At 36.9% G+C, this 21,418-nt stretch overlaps 1 protein-coding gene across 8 annotated transcripts in view; it reads left to right on the top strand.

Moving 5' to 3' along the window:
* SLC4A10 (solute carrier family 4 member 10) overlaps positions 1-21,418 on the top strand; it is a 343,111-nt gene that overhangs the window by 219,521 nt on the left and 102,172 nt on the right. For all 8 annotated transcript variants that reach the window (XM_025001558.2, XM_059874452.1, XM_025001569.2 and 5 more), the window contains 4 exon segments: positions 3,260-3,417; positions 7,753-7,840; positions 11,275-11,421; positions 18,568-18,668. In XM_025001558.2, the coding sequence (XP_024857326.1) occupies positions 3,260-3,417; positions 7,753-7,840; positions 11,275-11,421; positions 18,568-18,668 (494 nt within the window).

The following is a 21,418-nucleotide window of genomic DNA, read 5'->3' as shown; positions in this document are numbered from 1 at the left end:
AGAATAATAAGTACTATAATTTAGAGTGGGCTTCCCTAATAGGTCAGTTGGTAAAGAATCTGCCTGCAATGCAGGAGATCCCAGTTTGATTCCAAAGTTGGGAAGACTCTCTGGAGAAGGAATAGGCTACCCACTCCAGTATTCTTGGGCTACCCTTGCGGCTGGCTGGTAAAGAATCTGCCTCCAATGCACAAGACCTGGGTTTGATCCCTGGGTTGGGAAGATCTCCTGGGGAAAGGAAAGGCTACCCACTCCAGTATTCTGGCCTGGAGAATAGTATTGTACTATATATATTAGTATTTAGTATAGTATTATACTATGTATAGCATAGAGTATTACAATAATAATGGGTCTTTTGATATATGTTATTTAACTATAATTTGTTACATTTTAAATCAGAATAAATTTCCTAATCCTGAAATTAAATTCTAAATATTTTAGTGGATTTTCTAAGTAACGGGTATCAATCAGTGATATATCAAGTATTATATAATGCAAAAACAAAATTTAAGGACCATGTATTTTCTTCTATAAAACTAAGCTACTTTAGCATACTAGGTTGGAGAAGGCAATGGCACCCCACTCCAGTACTCTTGCCTGGAAAATCCCATGGACGGAGGAGCCTGGTGGGCTGCAGTCCATGGGGTCAGTAAGAGTAGGGCACGACTGAGCGACTTCACTTTCACTTTTCACTTTCATGCATTGGAGAAGGAAATGGCAACCCACTCCAGTATTCTTGCCTGGAGAATCCCAGGGACGGGGGAGCCTGGTGGGCTGCCATCTATGGGGTCGCACAGAGTCGGACACGACTGAGGCGACTTAGCAGCAACAGCAGCAGCAGCAGCATACTAGGTGGGCTTCCCACGTGGCACTAGTGGTAAAGAACCCACCTGTAATACAGGAGACACAAGAGATGCACGTTGGATCCCTGGGTTAAGAAGATCCCCTGGAAAAGGGCGTGTCAACCCACTCCAGTATTCTTGCCTGGAGAATCCCAGGGCCGGGGGAGCCTGGTGGGCTGCCGTCTATGGGGTCGTACAGAGTCAGACACGACTGAAGCGACTTAGCAACAGCAGCAGCAGCAGCATGCTAGGTGGGCTTCCCAGGTGGCGCTAGTGGTAAAGAACCCACCTGTAATACAGGAGACACAAGAGATGCACGTTGGATCCCTGGGTTAAGAAGATCCCCTGGAAAAGGGCGTGTCAACCCACTCCAGTATTCTTGTCTGGAGAATCCCATGGGCAGGGGCGCCTGGCGGGCTACAGTCCATAGGGTCACATAGAGTCGGACATGACTGAAGCAGCTTAGCACACATGCACACAGCGTACTAGGTACTCCTTGATTTAATTAAAGTAAATCTTAAAGCAGTCATGTGTGTAGTTGCCCCATGCCTGAGGCACAGACATCAGTAGTTAAGGTTATGGCATATGTCAGGAAATATTGAATAAAGGAATTTACACAGTCTTCCAGGTTGAACTCAAACTTCTCATTAGAGTTATGACAGATATTACCAATATGACTCATATTGCTTACCAGTTGTAGATTTTCTTAAAAAGCCATTTTCTCTTTGTTCCAGTGTATTAATATCATATTTCTATTGGGGGAAAAAACTTAATAGTTTATTTTAGTTTTTTAGGCTCTGAAAGACTTGTGGAGATTTAATATGTTTTTCTCACAGAGCTAATACTGTATAGGTATTACAAGTTTACAAATTTATATTTGGAAATATATTTATAGGTTAAAATTTTTGAAATTTATAATATTCATCAAATTTTATAGGCAGTTTTGCTTTGTTAAATCGTTTTTTCTTTAAATTAGAACAATACTTCTATTTGATATTTTAGTGGCATACTAGATTATTTTTATATTTAATCCTTATGATAAAATAAATATTTCATATAATGGATTTTATGTTTTGAGGCACCTTTATCTCACAGAAAATTAAGTAGTTATAAACCTTCTGTACTAGTGTGCTGAGGTCTTGATTTCAGAAAGCAGCAAATTTAGTATAGTCACTATAGTCTGGCTATGGACTTCCTAAGTTATTCCTCCTAAAAGTTTTAATTTTTTTTCATTTTAAACTGCTTGAAAAAAATTCAAAAATCATTAAACAGAAGGAGTATCTGGCCCCCAAAAAAGTCTTGTTGATCTCAAGTATTTGTGAGAGCTCTTTTCTCGCCCTGTCTCTCTCTTCTTTCTCCTCTCTTTGTTTTCACTTCCTCCTCATCTTCTCATCTCCCTCCCTCTCCTTCTTTCTCCTTCTCTTTCTTTTCCTTCTCTCTGCCTCACTCTCTCCTATTCCCACTTTGGTCTTTAGTCTCCATTTCATTTGGAGCATAGAAAGAATTATTATAGCAATCATTATTACCTACCAATAGGTTTCCATTAAAAGCAAGTCAATGAATTAGAAATAAAAAATAGGCTTTATAAAAGTGACTTTAAAAATCACTACTTGGTTTTCACTGAGGCTCTCTATGTGAAAATTGATACTTATTCTTTGAATATTTTACATTCATTTTCAGGCTTCACCATTTAAGCATTTCTTTTTATTAATGATGGATTTGTTTTGTGTGCATTCATTTCAGTCATAGACATTTCATATCAGAAACTCAGCTGTGGCTCTTCAGCAACTCCAAATGTTAATATTTTTATTCTTGTTTCCTTTACTCTGCCATATCTAAATACTCTGATGAGAAATTAAATTTGAAGATTGATCAGGACAAGTATAAAATGTGAAGGATATAGAACAATTAAGATAAAGTTGAATACTAAAGTCATAATTTATATTATAAGGAAAATTTTGATTATGTTTCTTTTGAAATAGGCATATTTTACATATTAATTGAAATGTATTATGTACAAAATTAAGATAATGTAGTATACAAATATTAAATATATTGGCGAATACTAATTAAATTATGATTAGAGTATATGCATTTAATTGAACACATAATCTTTTCACCCTGAAAATTTCAAGATTACTAATGCTGAAAAGCATCTTTGAAAAGTATTGAGCAGAAAACTAGAATATTCAATGTATTGTTAACAAATTCCAAAAGTACAGAAGTAAAAGAAAAAAGTATTTTTAAAGGGCAAGAAAGATGTTTAACTATTTTAAATTTGATTTAAATAATACTTATATAAGCTATATTTATTTAAACTATATTTAATGATGGGTTACCATGTGTGAAGTACTCTGCTAGGAATGATTTAACAAGTTTGTCCAATTTTGATGTATTTTACTTTGTGATGCTCTCAGGTCGATCTGCATTTTATGAAGAAGATTCCTCCAGGTGCTGAAGCCTCCAACATCTTAGTTGGAGAATTAGAGTTTTTGGATCGAACTGTAGTTGCATTTGTCAGGCTGTCCCCAGCTGTACTGCTTCAAGGATTAGCTGAGGTCCCAATCCCAACCAGGTAAAAGTATAAGAGCATCTTTTGCACTTTCTTAAGCCATTGTTTTTTGTGGGGAGGAAAAAAAAGGTATAAATATAATTTCCTCTGAGAGTTTTTTTTTCTTGAAACTAAAGTATAATCCACAAAACTGTTGTTTCTTCTTTGTGGAGGAGTGCCAAAAGTGCTTTAAAAATTGTTCTTTCTTCCTTCTTCTCAAATTTCTATGTTTTCTTTTAGGCACACTCCTTATCTCTGAACACCCTGGTCTACATCATCCTGAAGTGAAGTGAAAGTCTCTCAGTCATGTGCAACTCTTTGTGACCCCATGGACTGTACCGTCCATGGAATTCTCCAGGCCAGAATACTGGAGTGGGTAGCCTTTCCCTTCTCCAGGGGAGCCTCACAACGCAGGGATAGATCGAACCCAGGTTTCCTGCATTTTACCAGGATTTACCCAGGTTTCCTTCAGTTTACTAGCTGAGCCACAAGGGAAGCCCAAGAATACAGGAGTGGGTAGCCTATCCCTTCTCCAGGGGATCTTCCCTACCCAGGAATTGAACTGGTGTTTCCTGCATTGCAGGAGGATTCTTTTTATCAACTGAGCTATCAGGGAATTGCTCAAAAGGTGTATAATCATTCTCTAGGCCAGAATACTGGAACTCCTTTTTTAGACTTTTGGTGAAAAGTGATAAAGTATTAGGCTTTTCTCAAAGATTGCATTAGACTATGGGCTAAACCGGAGAAGGCAATGGCACCCCACTCCAGTACTCTTGCCTGGAAAATCCCATGGATGGAGGAGCCTGGTAGGCTGCAGTCCATGAGGTCCCTAAGGCTCGGACCTGACTGAGCGACTTCACTTTCACTTTTCACTTTCATGCACTGGAGAAGGAAATGGCAACCCACTCCAGTGTTCTTGCCTGGGGAATCCCAGGAACGGGGGAGCCTGGTGGGCTGCCGTCTATGGGGTCGCACAGAGTCGGATACGACTGAAGCGACTTAGCAGTAGTAGCAGCAGCATGAGCTAAACAGGGCCCCCAGGTGGCGCTAGTGGTAAAGACAGTGAAAGTGTTGGTCTCTCTGTCCTGTGGAATTCTTTGCGACCCCATGGACTGGAGCCCCCTAGGCTCCTCTGTCCATGGAATTCTCCAGGCAAGAATACTGGAGTGGGTAGCCATTCCCTTCTCCAAGGGATCTTCCCCACCCAGGGATGGAACCTGGGTCTCTTGCATTGCAGGCATTCTTTCCGGTCTGAGCCAATGGTAAAGAACCTGCCTGCCAATGCAGGAGACAAAGAGAGGCGGGTTCCATCCCTGAATCAGGAAGATTCTCTAGAGAAGGGAATGACTACCCACTCCAGTATTCTTGCCCAGAGAATCCCATAGACAGAGGAGCCTGGCAGGCTACAGTCCGTAGGGTGGTAAAGAGTTGAACATGACTGAAGGAACTTAGCAGGCATGCATGCATGGGCTAAAGAGGATCTAGTATATGAGTGTGATCATACTTGAAAAGATCAAAGTTTTCAAGGCTTGGTTTATGCTTAAGTGCCATCATTAGGATACTACCTGCTGTGTCTTACATACTATATGTTTCAGTCTTAGTATAGTTCCCATACATAGAGTCTTCAGAATCATTGGTAGTTACCGTGGTTGAATCTGAATCAAAAGGACAAATTTAACTTGATTACCTGAACGTGTTTTTCATTTAGGCGCACATAAAAACTAACAACTTTGCCATAATATAAACTGAATTTTGTTATTTATTATTTATCTCATGTTATAGAGATAAGACTGTCCATGGGCAAATTCGTGAAGAAAAATGAATATTGGCCACAACACATTTACATTCCTAGCAATTCTTCTAGGGCACCTTGTTTTCCTCCCTTCTCCCTCCATCAAATGTGATTCCTGTGTGCAGACAGGCTCTTACTCTGATCCTGTTCCCACAGCAAAACTTATCTATGTATGGCCCTGTTTCCGTCATGACTGGTGCCCTTTGTATGATGCCATAATTGTCTCTTGGGCTTTCCTGGTGGCTCAGTCAGTATAGAATCCACCTGCAATGCAGGAGACCTGGATTCGATCCCTGGGTTGGGAAGATCCCCTGGAGGACGGCATGGCAATTCACCCCAGTATTCTTGCCTGGAGAATCCCCAAGGACAGAGGGGCCTGGTGGGCTGCAGTCCATGGGGTCACAAGGAGTCAGACATGACAGAGCAACAAAGCACAACACAGCATATAATTGTCTCAGATGCTGTTAATTGTCTCCTCTTCCAAACATTGAAGGTCTTAGTCAAGTTAAACTGATGATAACTTCAGGTGCTATGATAACTCAGTTGGTAGAATGTTTCTTCTATGAACCTTTCAGCCTTAACTCAAAACATAGCCAATTATATCACTCTGTGGTTTGATTGTGGATATGATATTCCAAAAATATAGAATAGTTTAGTCAGAAGAGGCCTCATTTCATTAGAGCTCAGCTGACTGGAAAGGAATTCAGTGTTTAAGAACCTCTGCCTGAACCTGTGTATGAACAGATCTGAGGCAGGAAACTAGCTACCAATTCAAGTTATAGAGAGAAGTATGTCTGTTCATCTGGAAGGCTACCAAGACTTCTGATGCATACCAAGTTTTATTAAAAAGGAGAAGGATGAACTGAACACATTAAGGTGGTGTCTGACGTATGATTAAGGCTACATTTTTCCATATACACCATGTAATCTAGTCAGAGTTTCTGGGAATTGGGGATTCAGATTTAACATGTGAAATTTACTAACCATAGTGGTATTATTTTAGTAGATTAAAATTCCTCTGTGTCTTCCAAGCAGTGCATTCTTGTTCCACCAGCTAAGAAGGTGTCCGATGAACTCTGAGTAAATGATGGTTATTTATGACAATGATAGCTCTTGTATTTCAAAGGAAAGAAAAAAAAAACTCCCAGGAGTAGAGAAAAGCCATAATGGGGTTATATACCCTCACTTTGAAAACTGTCAAGGTTTAAGTGACCTCATTTCATACTGACATAGCAAAGTGTGTCTAGAGAACAGTGGAGGAGAAATTAGGGGCACGATGGAGGCACTGTGTAAGGAGAGATTTTAAAGACTAGACTGTTTAGTTAGGAAAGGTGAAAAATGGAAGAAGATTAGTTAGACAAATAGAATAAAGAAAGCCATTTAAGGTTCCTAATTATCCTTTCTTAGGAGGACAAAAGGGCACACTGTGTGTATAACAGTAACGCATAGTAAAAAAGACCAGAAAATAATTTTAGGGTTTATAAATAGTCCTTGGAATAGAAATGTGAAAATAGTAAGATGTACACAGGTTAGGAAATTTCTTAAAAGGACTATAATTAGTAAAGCATCTGCCACTACACTAAATTATTCCTGTTTTAAGTGTATAGTGGACATTTATGTATAGTAGAATTGGATTCAGTTACAACTGACACAAAAAATTGTCAGATCCTCTAAGACTGTAATATATGCATCATGTAAAAACATGTACAATCTCTAAAGTTTATAACTGAATGAAAGGTAAAATTGTGATATCTATTTCAGTATACCTTATAAAGTCATTAGTCTTCATACTTAAAAGCAGAAACCATTTAACAAGTGAATGCTGTAGTTATATTATGAAATACAGGGCATCTTAAAATTCTCATCATTTCCTTGTAGAATTGACCTTTTCAGAGACAGGACAGTAATTGGTCCTCCAAAGTTAAAACACATGTTGATTTCTTCAAAATTTCCAGTTGTGATGATGAATTTGCTAGACTTTCAACCTTAAATAGATGGAATATCACAGTGCAGCTGCTATTATTATTCCTCCAGCATTGGAATTAATGGATTTTTTTAATTCTAATTTTTGATTCCTGGCAATCATTTTTTCTATTTAATGTAAATTTTGCACACACCCACTTTTTTTTTTATCATATATTCTTTCTTTGCTTATGCTACTGTATTACCATTCCCCTCTTCTACCTAATTCTACAGTTTACATATATGATAGTGAGTTCTCTATCTTACAATTCAAAAAGATTTAATCAGATTCTATTTTTCTTAACTTTATCCTATAAGAATTATAGAATCCTTAAAATTCATACTAACTGCTTAAGCATTATAGGTCACTAAATGAAAGAAACAGCAAAATACCCCAGATTCCAATTGCTCAAGGATCTTAAGCATGAGTCATTTTGAAACATAAAATATTTCAAAATATGTAATAATAACCTGGAAAAATATGGAAATCCTATATTTACATTGAAATCCTATCTTCAGTAATTCCTTTGAGATGAGTGATGCTGTACTACTAAAATTATTTTTTATTTCTACCTTGAAACATGTTTTTTTCTTCTTCATTACAGATTTTTGTTCATTCTTCTGGGACCCCTGGGAAAGGGTCAACAGTACCATGAGATTGGCAGATCAATTGCAACCCTAATGACAGATGAGGTATTTATTCAAGTTCATTGGGAACATTTCCCCCTACTAGGTACACCTAACTTTTGGAGTTCTGTATTCATGACAGTTTACTGTGAATCAGATTTCTCGGTATTGAATCCCCTTTAAATGCTTCTATTATAAAATTTCCCTTGGAAAAATTTGTTCAAAAAGGGTAATAAATTCACACACATGAACATTTTAAAACCCTATACTTTAAAGAAAATCTGTTGTTTAGTGAATTTAGAGTGTATTTATTAATATTCCCTTAAGTGAACTGAGTAGCATTTGTGTTGCCAAAGTAAGCACCATTGTTAATATCATTGAGGGTCTTGTTTGGGGCAAAATAGTTTTAAGCTCTCAAAAAATAAAAGAGGCAGTTTATCTGGATAGTATACATGACACCAAAAGCTGTAAGACATCTATCATCTCTCTTTGTAATTGCCTAAATGGAGATGTTTTTAACCTTGGAGCCTTTTAACCATTAGAGTAGCTGAAGATAGATTTCAAGGAGGCCTGTGATCTCTGACTCAACACACAATTTTTTCTGTGTACAAACACTGTATGTAGGTTTTGGAACTGGAAAAAACTTTCGTCAGCTTCTCAAAGAACTATGTCTAAAAAATGTAAGATCATAAAAATAAACATAAAATATCATATCATATAACTGGTTTCTTGAATTCTACTATGCCTTGCAAAAATCTATTTTTATTGTAAAAGAAGAGCAGATGCAAAAATCACAGAAGTGACATAAATTCAAAATTCAGTAGTAAATACCAAATGAGATTATACATTTCTGAAATCTCATCTAAATAATTTATTGAAATATTTCAAATATCTATGAATTAGTATTGTATATAACTTTTAATTAGTATTTAATAATTTATTGAAATATTTCAAATATCTATGAATTAGTATTGTATATAACTTTTAATTAGTATTTAATAATTTATTGAAATATTTCAAATATCTATGAATTAGTATTGTATATAACTTTTCCCAGGTTTATGAAATCTGAAAATTCGAACTTATGTTTGGAGTTCAATATAAATTCTATTATATCTGTTCAAATTATGTTTATTGATTTTATATGAGTTAGTTATTGATGTTTACACCTAGGAAACCAAAAGTTAGAACAAAACCAATTTTTTCATCTGTTTTAGAAAGAACCAACTTAAAGAGAGTATTAGTTTCCTATATATACATGTATAGGACACGACTTAACAACTGCCGCTGCTGCTAAGTCGCTTCAGTCGTGTCTGACTCTGTGCGACCCCATAGACGGCAGCCCACCAGGTTCCTCCATCCCTGGGATTCTCCAGGCAAGAATACTGGAGTGGGTTGCCATTTCCTTCTCCAACGCATGCATGCATGCTAAGTCACTTCAGTCGTGTAGTAGTTTCCTATATATACACGTATAGGACACGACTTAACAACTAAACAACAACAGATGAGCCCTTGAATGAAGGCTCAAACATGAATCCTTTAGACTTGAAAGTTAGCTTGGAGCAATTTCCAACTCTATGAGGAGTGAAATAGAGAAGAGGAAACTCAACCAGAAAGTTATTGCAAAAGATGAGAGCTGTTAATTATAATAGGATATGTTAATTATGAAATACATTCATTGAATATTAAAAGAAAATTTAAATACTTTTAAAAGAGAATGAAAGGTTTTTATTGTTCAAAGCTCAGGTGGAGAAACTGTTCTGCCATCTAACTGCTTTGAAATACATTGAACAATTATATTCAAGAATAAAATTCAATGTTGATTCATACAATTTAAGAAAATGATGAAGTGAATTTCATTATTAATCTCTAAATTCCATGTGAGCAATTACCATTAATATTCATTTTTGTTCTTTGATTTTGTCAGGTGCTCAAATAATTATTTGTTGACTAAGCTGTTCTTTTCCTCCCTGTACTGGGGACTTCTTGTAGGTAGACTGTCTTTTCCTTTTGTATCTTCATATTTAGCATGGTGTCTGACCTTCAGTCAGGGTTCAATACATTTTTTTAATATGAATTAATGACTGAATGTTCTAGTCATCCTAGCAACACCTTATCTTGAATTAAGCTAGCCTCTTGTTGAGCATGACTGGAGATAAATCATATGATTTTGTTTATTGGCACTATTACCAATTTTTTAATCCCTTCATAGTCTTGAAAATTATTAAGCACTCCGAAGAGCTTTTGTTTATATTGATAGTATGCTGATATTTATAAGAGAACTTAAAAATGAGAATTTTTAAAAATATATTTGTGAATTTATTTTAAAATAATAATAAAGTAATTGTATATTAACATCAATATCATAGTTTTATAAGAACAAAAGCAAAAAAAGAGAAACTTTTCTTCTTCTTGTTCTGGACTTTTGTGTCAACAGTTTTCTCTCTCTGTCACTTAGCTAAGTCAACACTGACTCCTTTGGTTCATTTAGCAAACAGGCCTAACATATAGTAGCTACTTAGAAAATACATATGAAATAAAAGGCCAGGATTTTCCCATCCTTAAAATTTCTTACTCCTTAACATAGCATGTCCCACTGAAGTGTTGGTTGAACCTGAATCTTAAGAGTTTTGAAAGAGTAATCTCTACTTGGTCCTGAACATAATAATTTCATTTATCTCAATGTATTACAGTGTAATTTTTGTCACTACCACTCTACTGAAATTGCTTTCTGTAAGGTCATCATTTACAAAATATACTATCTTATGTTCAGTATTCACGTCACTTAATCTCTTATTGGCATTTGACATTACTGAACATGTAGTTTTTTTCCCCTTGAAGAACAGCAGAAATTACTTATGTGCTTGTTTTGACACTACACTAAATCTTGGAGATTTGCTTTACTGTTTACTCTGAGGTCATAAATATAGCCTTCTACATTATGTCCAATTAACTTAATAGTTTAACACTCATATTTAAGTTTTTAATACCTAGAATTGCTTTTTAAGTGGGATATGGATAAAGATCCTGTTTTACTTTTATATAGGTAATAACTTGGCTTAGTACTGTTTATTGATTAGTCCATCATTTATTCAAGCATTGTTTTATGCCATGGTATAAATATTGTTATAAACTTTTATCTCTAATTTTAAAGCAGGGGCTTCTCTCAGAAAGTTTGATTTACATATATATAAACAATGTTTGTCAAACCTGAATCATTAATTCTAGTTTAATGAGCTTCCTTCTATTCTCCTTTTCCTTCTTTTTCTCTTTCCACCAGAAATTTCAACATTCATCTAGCATTCTAAGAAAAGATAAACATCTGTGCAATCATAGAATAAAAGAGGCTATAATATTTTACACTAAAACTTCTTTAGTTAAGAACTTCGTATTCAAATCATTATAATCACATGTATGCTAACTGGGAAATGAAAACACAAAATACATTAAGATTTTAGACGCATTTTTTAAATCTATGAATGGTTATTTTCTCTCTATAGGTGTTTCATGATGTTGCTTACAAAGCAAAAGATCGTAATGACTTGGTGTCAGGAATTGACGAATTTCTGGATCAGGTGACTGTCCTTCCTCCCGGAGAGTGGGACCCAAGCATTCGAATAGAGCCTCCCAAAAATGTTCCTTCCCAGGTATGTATATATACAAATACTCTTAGGACTACCATCATTTTTTTGCCTTTTAAATATATGTTCTAAGATAGTATAGCTGAAGATTCAAATGATTTAAATTGTAACTTCTGTGATGTGATTATAATAAGAAATATTTATCTGGTCTCTGTCCCTATTTCTGGCACAGAGCTCTTAAAATGCTTGGAATTTTCTAAGTGAGGAAAGCAACAAAGATGTCTTTGTTATGTTAATGAGGTTACTTTAGAAACTCTCTTAAGAATGGGGGCTGATTGCCAGGTGGAGCCTGACCAAGAGATTAGAGTTTGGAACTTTCAGTTCCACCCTCCTGCCTCCAGCAGGGGAGAGGGGAGAGGGGCAGGAGTTTGAGTTCAGTCACCAATGGCCAGTGCTTTAATCAATCATGCCCATGTAATGAAGCCTCCATAAACCCCCAAAGGGACTGGGTTCAGAGAGTTTTCAGGTTGGTGAACACGTGGAGATTGGAAAGAGTGGTGTGCCTAGAGAGGGCATGGAATTTTCTCTCCCTTTCTCCATGCCTTGTCCTATGCATCTCTTCAATCTGGCTGTTCCTGAGTAATCCTTTCCTATTCCTGAGTATATCCTTTAGTAATAAAACTGGTGATCAAGTAAGTAAAATGTTTCTCTAGGGATTTCCCTGGTGGCTCAGACGGTAAAGTGTCTGCCTACAGTGCGGGAGACCTGGGTTTGATCCCTGGGTCAGGAAGATCCTCTGGAGAAGGAAATGGCAAGCCACTCCCGTACTCTTGCCTGGAAAATACCATGGATGGAGGAGCATAGTAGGCTACAGTCCATGGGGTCGCAAAGAGTCGGACACGACTGAGCGACTTCACTTCACTATGAGCCATTCTAGCAAATTAGTCCAACCTGAGAAGGGGTTCACAGGAGCTTCAGATATATCCCCAGTGGGTCCGGAGCACCAGCAATAATCTGAGCTTGTGACGGGCATCTGAAATGGGATGTGAGGGGTGGGTAGTCTTCCAAGGCTGAACTCTCGACCTATGGAATCTGATGCTACTTCCAGGTAGATGGTGTCAGAATTGAGTTAAATTTCCCACCACATTTGATTTGGTGTATGTTAGTCACTCAGTTGTGTCCAACTCTTTGCAACCCCATGCACTGTAGCCCACGGGCTCCTCTGTCCATGGGATTTCCCAGACAAGAATACTAGAGCCGGTTGCCATTTCCTTTTCCAGGGGATCTTCCGGACCCAAGGATTGAACCTAAGTCTCCTGCATTGCTTGCAGATTCTTTACTGTCTGAGCAACCAGGGTACCAGAACCTACTTAACCTCTAAGAAGGCAGGGACGTGAAATTCCCTGACACAAAATCTTCCTTCTTTGTATTCAACACAAATTTGGTCTATCAATGATACTCTACTAAACAACAGTACCGCATGCCTGAAAAGATTTTAGACCCACCTTAAAGCATACTATCGGAGAAGGCAATGGCACCCCACTCCAGTACTCTTGCCTGGAGAATCCCATAGACGGTGGAGCCTGGTAGGCTACAGTCCAGGGGGTCGAGAAGAGTCAGACACGACTGAGCGACTTCTCTTTCACTTTTCACTTTCATGCACTGGAGAAGGAAATGGCAACCCACTCCAGTATTCTTGCCTGGAGAATCCCAGGGACGGGGGAGCCTGGTGGGCTGCCATCTACGGAGTCACACAGAGTCGGACACGACTGATGTGACTTAGCAGTAAAGCATACTATACTGGAGGAAAATTTAAATTTTAATGAGGATGGAAAATATGCTTAAGAAAAGCCCATTACGGACCAGCCATACTCAGATACATAGCTTTGAAGTTGGTGTTAGGAAAATTCAAAAGCATGGTTGTCATTTTGTATGGAAAACTCCCTATTACTGTTGTTAACCACATTTATGATTTCAAGAATTTTCTTCATAATTCTTATGTTCGTTATTACCTTTGTGTGGGCATGTGGTATGAAAATTGTAAAAATCCTCCATATAAAAATCTGATGTGTATTTTACTTGCATACAATGCAGATAGAAATAAAGACTACTGATACTGTTTGAGGTCATTTTCTTATGCAGGCACGACTTTGTTGAGGGTGGTGGCCAAATGTTTTTTAAGCCCACTGGTATTGCCATCTCTATTCCTAGTGCATCTGCCTCCTACAGCTCTCCCTGTTGTCATCTCCTCACTCTTGGCTTTGGCTCTGGTTCCTGTGGAGTCCAGCTACGTTTGTAGTTGACTCTGCTGCCTTAGTTGAAGTAACAGATGGCCTCATTGACTCAGCTGTAAGCATAGATGTTTTCCTGGTTAGCCAGAGATGGGTAAATGACTGAGTAAAAGACTTAACCATGAGTCTTTTAAAAAGTCATCTCAAACCCACTATTAATTGAAGGAAACTATACTGATGGCTTATTTCTACATTTCTATCCTGAAGTTATTTCGTAATTATTGAAGGTTATTTGCTCTCCTTTTCTCAGAGGAGATTCTATAGTCTGGGATTCTATAATCACAATCACACAATTTCATTTGATGTCCTACTAAAATTAGTAAATTGCTTAAAGAGTAATTTTAAGGGTTTAGATTATCTTACTTTGTACTTGTATTAATAAAGACACTATAATGCTTCTTAAAGTAGTAAGAAAGAATCTCTTTAATTGATATTATTTGGAAAATTCAGTAAAAATATTAATATGCTGAATGTGAGAGTTTGAAAGACACTTGTTAATACCAATTTGTTTTTCAAACATTAAAACTAAAGTCAAGCATTTTTGGAAACACCTTGCCTTTGAGAAATGATGTTTCTGAGACAAGTGGAGACATGGGAGCTAAAATTAATTTTATGAGACTTTAAGACCAGGATTAATTATTGGATGTTGGAGTCTGGGTATTGAGAAGCAGTGGGCTCAGTATGCCAATGCAAGAGTGAAGTGAAGTGAAGTGAAAGTCTCTCAGTAATGTCTGACTCTTTGCGACCCCATGGACTGCATAGTCCATGGAATTCTCCAGGACAGAATACTGGAGTGGGTAGCCTTTCCTTTCTCCAGGGAATCTTCCCAACACAGGGATCAATCCCAGGTCTCCTGCATTGCAGGCAGATTCTCTACCAACTGAGCTATGAGGGAAGCTCCCAGTACAAGAGACTTGCGTTCAATCCCTGGGGTCAGGAAGGTTTCCTGGAGAAAGAAATGGTAACTTACTCTAGTATTTTTGTCTAGGAAATCTCATGGACAGAGGAACCTGGCGTGCTACAGTCCATGGGATTGCAAAAGAGTCAGACATGACTTAGAGACTAAACAGTGACAACAGTAGAAAGAACACTGAACTAAGAATCAAGGCACCTGGGTTCTGATATTATCTCTTTTTATTACCTTAAACAGATGCTGTAACATCTCTGTATTGATGTTATATATCAGTGTGTCCAATAGAACTTTCTGCAATGATAGAAATGTTCTATATCTATGCTATCTATTAAGTCAAGCCACTATTGAGCACTAGAAATGTGCTTATGCAAGTGAGGAACTGATTTTTTAATTTTAATTAATTTAAATGTAAATAGCCAACTGTAGTTAGTGGCTATCATGTTAGACAACATAATTTTATATAATGAGTTTGAATTAGATATGTTCTGTGTTTCTTTACAACATTAGTATTTTTAAAATGTATGTTGGAATTGAATAATAGATACTATGAAAGTATGTTTTCTTTTATGAAGTGGAGCAAAATGAATCAAAATAAATTAAGTACTGAATTCATATTCATTCAAATATTTTCCTCTCTGGGATAATCTCCAGGGTTTTTATTCTTCCAGAAGTGTGTAAATCACAGTATTTTTTAAAAAATATTTACTTTCAGTTAAGAGAATAATAACCAGCACCTCAAGGGATACCCCTGAAAATACTCATTAGAACTTTATGTCAGTCATTATAATCACTCCCCTAGGTATACCCTCAACTTCCTTGCTTTTCTCTCATACCACTTACCTGCTTAGATTCCCCAAACCATGTGTATCTACCTGCCAGCATCTGCACCTGCCTTCTCTGCCTGTTCCTATATTACTATTGATGAATTATCCAAAGTCAGTTTTCTACCAGTGCAGTAGATCCCATCTCTTTATACCTACTCAAAGAGATTACCCCACCAATTCCCAATTCCCTGTTTATCCCCTATGTCGGCAGTTCTTTTGCTCCAAGCTACCATCATTTTTCTCCTGGATTACTGAAATAGCCCCCTAACCAGTCTCCTTGCTTCTACTCTCATTTCCTGGAATCTGTTCTTGACACAGCAGCCAGAGTGTTAGATCATGCTCTCTTTGCCTTAAAATCCTGCAAAAGCTCCTCATTTCTCTGAGAATAAAAGCCAAATATTTAAAATGATCTACTAACACCCCACAGTCTGGCTTCCTTTCACCTCCAAGTCATCTCCCATGCCTTTCTTTCTTGCTCACTCCTCTCCTTGGCCTCCTGCCTACTTATTCTTCAATCTCTGCCGCACACACCTGCGTTAAGACTATCCCACTCACTAGCAGTTCTTTGCCTGGATGTTCCCCCAGTTATTTTATGGCTAATTCTCTTGACTCCCTCAAGTTTTTCTCAAATGACACTCTCAGCCTGCCTGACCACTCTCCTTATCATTGCCATTTCTTCCTCCCCACACCTCACAGATCCCTTAAGTATGCTCTAAATTTTTGCTTTTTCATCATTTTTATTTCTTTATTTTTTTATTATTATAAATTCTGCATATGAAAAATAAGTTTAACATCATAACTGTCCCTAGAATCTGGCATGTACATAATGCTACATAAATATGGACTTCTTGGGGATCTTATTAAATCTAGCAAACCTCTCTCAATCCCCAAAAGGAAGAAACAGATCTGTTCAGTGTTTCCTTCCAGTAATTCACATTGAAGATACCAGAAGAAACTCAGAAACAAATTTTATTTATTTATTTTAATTTTTATTGAAATATAGTTGATTTACAGTGTGTTTGTTTTAGGTGTATAACAGTGATTCAGTTTTATACATATACATACAAATATACGTATATATGTGTGTATATATATATATTGTTTTAAACATTATTTTCCATTATAGGTTGTTATAGATATTGAGTATAGGTCCCCGTGCTGTACAGTGGGCCCTTGTTAGTCAAGTCTGAACAACAAAAAAACTTTCCTGTATTTCCCTCAGAATATTCACCAGTACACAATTATTTTTTCTAAACCCTTTCTCCCTACTGTAAGAAGGCACTCCTTGAGGAAATAGGTACTTTAGAATGATGACTATCTTTCATGGTTTATCATTTGCTTAGTGTATAAGGCAAATAGCTTTTTCCCGTTGTAAAACAATGAATTAATTTATGCAGTAAGGGATAATTCCCCAGAAGAACAAATAATACCACTTGCCTTCTTAGACTTGTTAAGAAGTGTTTCCCCAGGTGATTATTGGGTATTGAGGGTATTAAGGGCCACTGTTAAAGCCCTTTACTAACATATGATACTTATTTACCTATAAAGGCAGTTCCTTCATCTGTTGACAGACATACTGTCTTTTATCTTTGAATTTAATTTCATTGTATCTATTTATATACCTGGGAAATTATAAAATATCAATGAACTTTCCTATATTTTTTGCATTTCAAAATATATTTTTTGTCATGTTTTAAATCTGTAACATTTTATCTAAGTATGTCATTGTAATAAGATCATTTGATAATTCCCACTTGTTCAGTTTACACTAAGCATGAAGAACATGTTTATATGTTTACACAATTTTGGAATGGCAGTTAAGTAAAAAATTTAATTTCACCATTAATTTTTTTTTTTCCTTTTAAGCATTTTTGAACACATCTATATGCTCTAAGATCACCAGTAGGAAGGATTTTCTGATTTTTTTAAACTCTCTATCACTAACAAAAGTGGGTGGAATAGATCTGAAGAGAAACAGCACTTACATAAGCTCAGTGTTTTGTCATTGGCTCAATTAAAAGCTTCCTTTTGCAGTAGTCTTTCTGACTGCTTTGTATCAGAAAGAAGCTTGAGTAGGAAGATATGAGCCAGAATCAGAGAGGGAAACATACTTTAAAAATAGCTAATGATAACAGTTAATGTTCATTGAACAGCTGAACTAGACCAGGCCTACACCACCATTAACACCTCCTTACCTCAACCTATCCTAATCCCAGTCTCCTCTCACCACTTCTTGTTTTAGATTTTTTCAGATCTCTATCTCAGAGTAGTAGTGAGAGTGTTAGTTGCTCAGTCATGTCCTATTCTTTGCGACCCCATGGATTGTAGCCCTCCAGGCTTCCCTATCCAAGGAATTCTCCAGGCAAGAATACTGGAGTGGGTAGCTATTTCCTTCTTCAGGGGATCTTCTGGACCCAAGGATTGACCCCAGGTCTCCTGCACTGCAGGCAAGTTCTTTACCCTCTCTGGGTAGGGAAGATCCCCTGGAGAAGGGAATGGCTACCCACTCCAGTTTTCTTGCCTGGAGAATTCCATGGACAGAGTAGCCTGGTGGGCTACAGTAGCCCATGGGATCACTCAGAGTCAGACATGACTGAGCGGCTAACACTGTCAGCTATATCATCTCTATCTCTCCCTGACATTATAGGATTATTTTGTCTCCACTAACAGAATGCTTTTTCTTGCTAACTTTTGCATCTATAGCATCCCATAAAAATGAATAGCACACACTAGGCACTCAATAAATATTCGTTGAAAGAAAGAATAAGTATCCCTCACCTCATTTCATTCTCTCAATGGAAAGTGAAAGTGAAGTCTCTCAGTCATGTCTAACTCTTTGCCCCCTCCTTGGACTGTAGCCCACCAGGCTCCTCTGTCCATGGGATTTTCCAGGCAAGAGTACTGGAGTGGGTTGCCATTTACTTCTCCAGGGGATCTTCCCTAACCAGGAATCGAATCCGTGTCTCCCGCATTGGAGGCAGACCCTTTGCCGTCAGAGTTATCACTAGTAAAAGGAGGCGAGAACTGAGGCTTTAGGTGGCTAAATAACTTTCTAGAGGTTGTATAGCAAGTAAGTACAGAGCCTGGATTCTTAACTGCTCTGCATATTGCCTCAAGGGAAAAAAATTGTTTTTATTGTTTACAACTAGCACCTGAAATTAAAAAACAAAAACACTTCCCACAGGAGAAGAGGAAGATTCCTGCTGTACCAAATGGAACAGCAGCTCATGGGGAAGCTGAGCCCCATGGAGGACATAGTGGACCTGAACTCCAGCGAACTGGAAGGTTAGTGAAAAGCCCTTGTATGGGACTTCAAAGACCAAATGGTATATCACTTTTGTGTTGGGAATTACTGTTTTGAGGACTAATTTGTTTTTATACTTTGAATACCTACTCTTTGGGGGTAAATATGCTAATAAATTTGATATCTCATCATTAATGATTGTCATTATTATTAAACCAGAACAGTGAATACACCATTCCATTTTATATACGTAGTCTTTCACACTGCTGTGCATAAAACACATTCACAGATTCTTAGAATAAATGAGAAAACTGTCAGTTGCCCCTTCCAAAAGAGCCTGTTGAAAACTTCAAGTTCAAAATGGAAACGAAAATAAATACCAAGAATTCAGTCTTATAGACCCTGTTTCATTACATGCAAGTGCGATGTATATAATAATATTTTTTATTTTTATGATAGTAATCTGAAAGAGCTATATGATTTATTTTTCTAATCACACATCTTTGAAGAGATGAAAGCTTCAATTTATTTCTTAAAATGATTTTTAAGTTTTTTTTTGACAGCTTGTCTCTCTCCAAGAAATGTGTGAGCAGAAAATCAGAAACCTTTGGGTGGGTCTCTCTTCAGGGAATATGTGCACACAGCCTCCATTATAATCGAAGGCAATTGCAAAAACTTTGCAGGCTTGGTGCTCCCCTCTCCTCAGGGCCATCTCCTGTACCACTCTCACTGTGTCCTCTAAGCTGACTTTCCAGTTCTTGACAACTCTGTGCATTTTAATTCTCCTCTATTCTTTCCCTTTTTCTATGTTTTGTCTCTAAGGAAATGTCTTCCTCAGTCTGGTACTTAATTTGAGATGATTCAGACAATTTTTTCCCTTTCCCTTTACTGGAAACCTTGTAACTCCTTCTGTTTACTTCCAAATTTTCAAATGCTGTCTTTTTATTTTTGGTGTTATTTTTTTCCCTCTCTCTCAGGTGTAACGTGCCACATAGCTTAGATTTTTTTTTTCAAAGTTCACTTTTCCTTACTGCTTCCTAAATCCTCCCAGGTCACCAATATCCGGTATCTTCGCTTCTCCAGAGTTCTTCCACAGATTCTGTTGCTGACAGGACTTGAAGTATCCATTACTCATCTGCTCTCCTGGAGTTGCTGGTGCACATCTGGGCTGCTCTTGTACTGTTCTCTGCAATGACCTCCCACTTCTGGATTTAGATTTTTGCTGCTAAAAGCACGTTTATTACACTGTAATATAACAGCTATTTAGACTAATGTATGGCCTAATAAGTAATTAATTAGAAAACAGTAGTCTAATAGAAAGTGCTATCAAGCCTATAAATATTAACTACAAAGTGATCGTTCATAACCACTTCACATTCTTTTGGGGATTAGGTGGGATGTAAAAAATAAGTACATGAATAAATAGACTAGTAGATTAAATCTGTTCTGAATTATGACTTTGAGAATTTAACACATCATTCAGAAATGATCCCCCAAATAAAAATTCTGCATGTATTTTACTAAACACAAGTAGGAGAACCTAAACTAAGATGATCTTTGTGTATGTGTGTGAATTTTCATAGGTTCTGTACAAACTTCTCTGAATTTTAAATGTCCCTTTTTTTTTCAATTGAAATTTCATCCTTTTCAACCTCTCCTAGTCCACATCCCTCTGGTGGATGTGGAAAACGTAATGATTTGATTACTCAAATAATAATAAGATAGCTATTAATATGTTATTATTGTGTCTATATCAGGGCAATTAAAAATAATAGAATTTCAGTTATTTTGAAGAGGTACGCTTTTCAAGGCAGATAGGAATTTGCTTCTCAAGAGAACAGTCATTTCTGAAGTGATTCTTAGATTGCCACATTATATTCCTATTAAGAAAACGAAGAACAAACCTTTAATATTTTTCCATAACCCTGGTGTATTTAGCATACTTGCAGTATGTTGAACATAACAGTTTTTTTTAACCTCCATGTAGGAACTTAATCATAGCCTTATTCATTTTAATATGACATCTCTATTCCATAGAGCACAAAGAGCTTTTAGTAGTCAAATGTTAAATCTGCATATTGTTAGTAAATGTTCAAAGAATGAGAATACCTGTTTAATGCTCTCATTCCTAATAGATTAAAAAATTTCATCCTCAGATTTTAGGCATTTCACAATTTAATGCTTCTCCCACTCCCCTCCTCCTACCAAAACATCATCCTTTACATGTTTTTAATGTGTTTTTTGATATTTTTAGAATACATGCATTTACCCAAGTAAGGTCATTATTGTCTTGTTAATTATAGATATTTGAATATGTTTAGCAACAGTGGATCAAAAGTACATTTATCTAGGTTGCTTATTATAAGGCCCCTGTGTTAGTTTTCCAAAGATGAAAACCATAATGGAACTTACCTCTCTCTACTAAGCATTATTGTCGTCCATAAGGCCATTTAAGTGCCTGTATAAAATGTTATTTGGCAAGTGATTTTTTTGACAGAGTGGATAGTTGGAGCCATGGTTATATACACCTTTTCTCTCTAGGTTGATATTCACTATCGGGCTATATAAAAATCAGTTTACCTTCCCTCCTTCACTTTCTGCTACACTAAATGGAATGTAAACAATTCCAATATTGCCAATAACTGAGGATAAGAGGCCTGATTTTAGGACTAGGTTTTTGTAAAATGGAACAGAGATTAGAGTAATCCTTAAATCTCACTGTTTAAATTTTGATTATTGAACAGCTGAGAACCTAGTTTGAGAGAACCTAGGGTTTTTGAGGTTGTTGGCA

This window comes from Bos taurus, chromosome 2 (genome assembly GCF_002263795.3).
Source record: "Bos taurus isolate L1 Dominette 01449 registration number 42190680 breed Hereford chromosome 2, ARS-UCD2.0, whole genome shotgun sequence".
In the NCBI taxonomy this organism is placed as follows: Eukaryota; Metazoa; Chordata; class Mammalia; order Artiodactyla; family Bovidae; genus Bos; species Bos taurus.
This window is presented reverse-complemented; position numbering and strand designations above follow the sequence as displayed.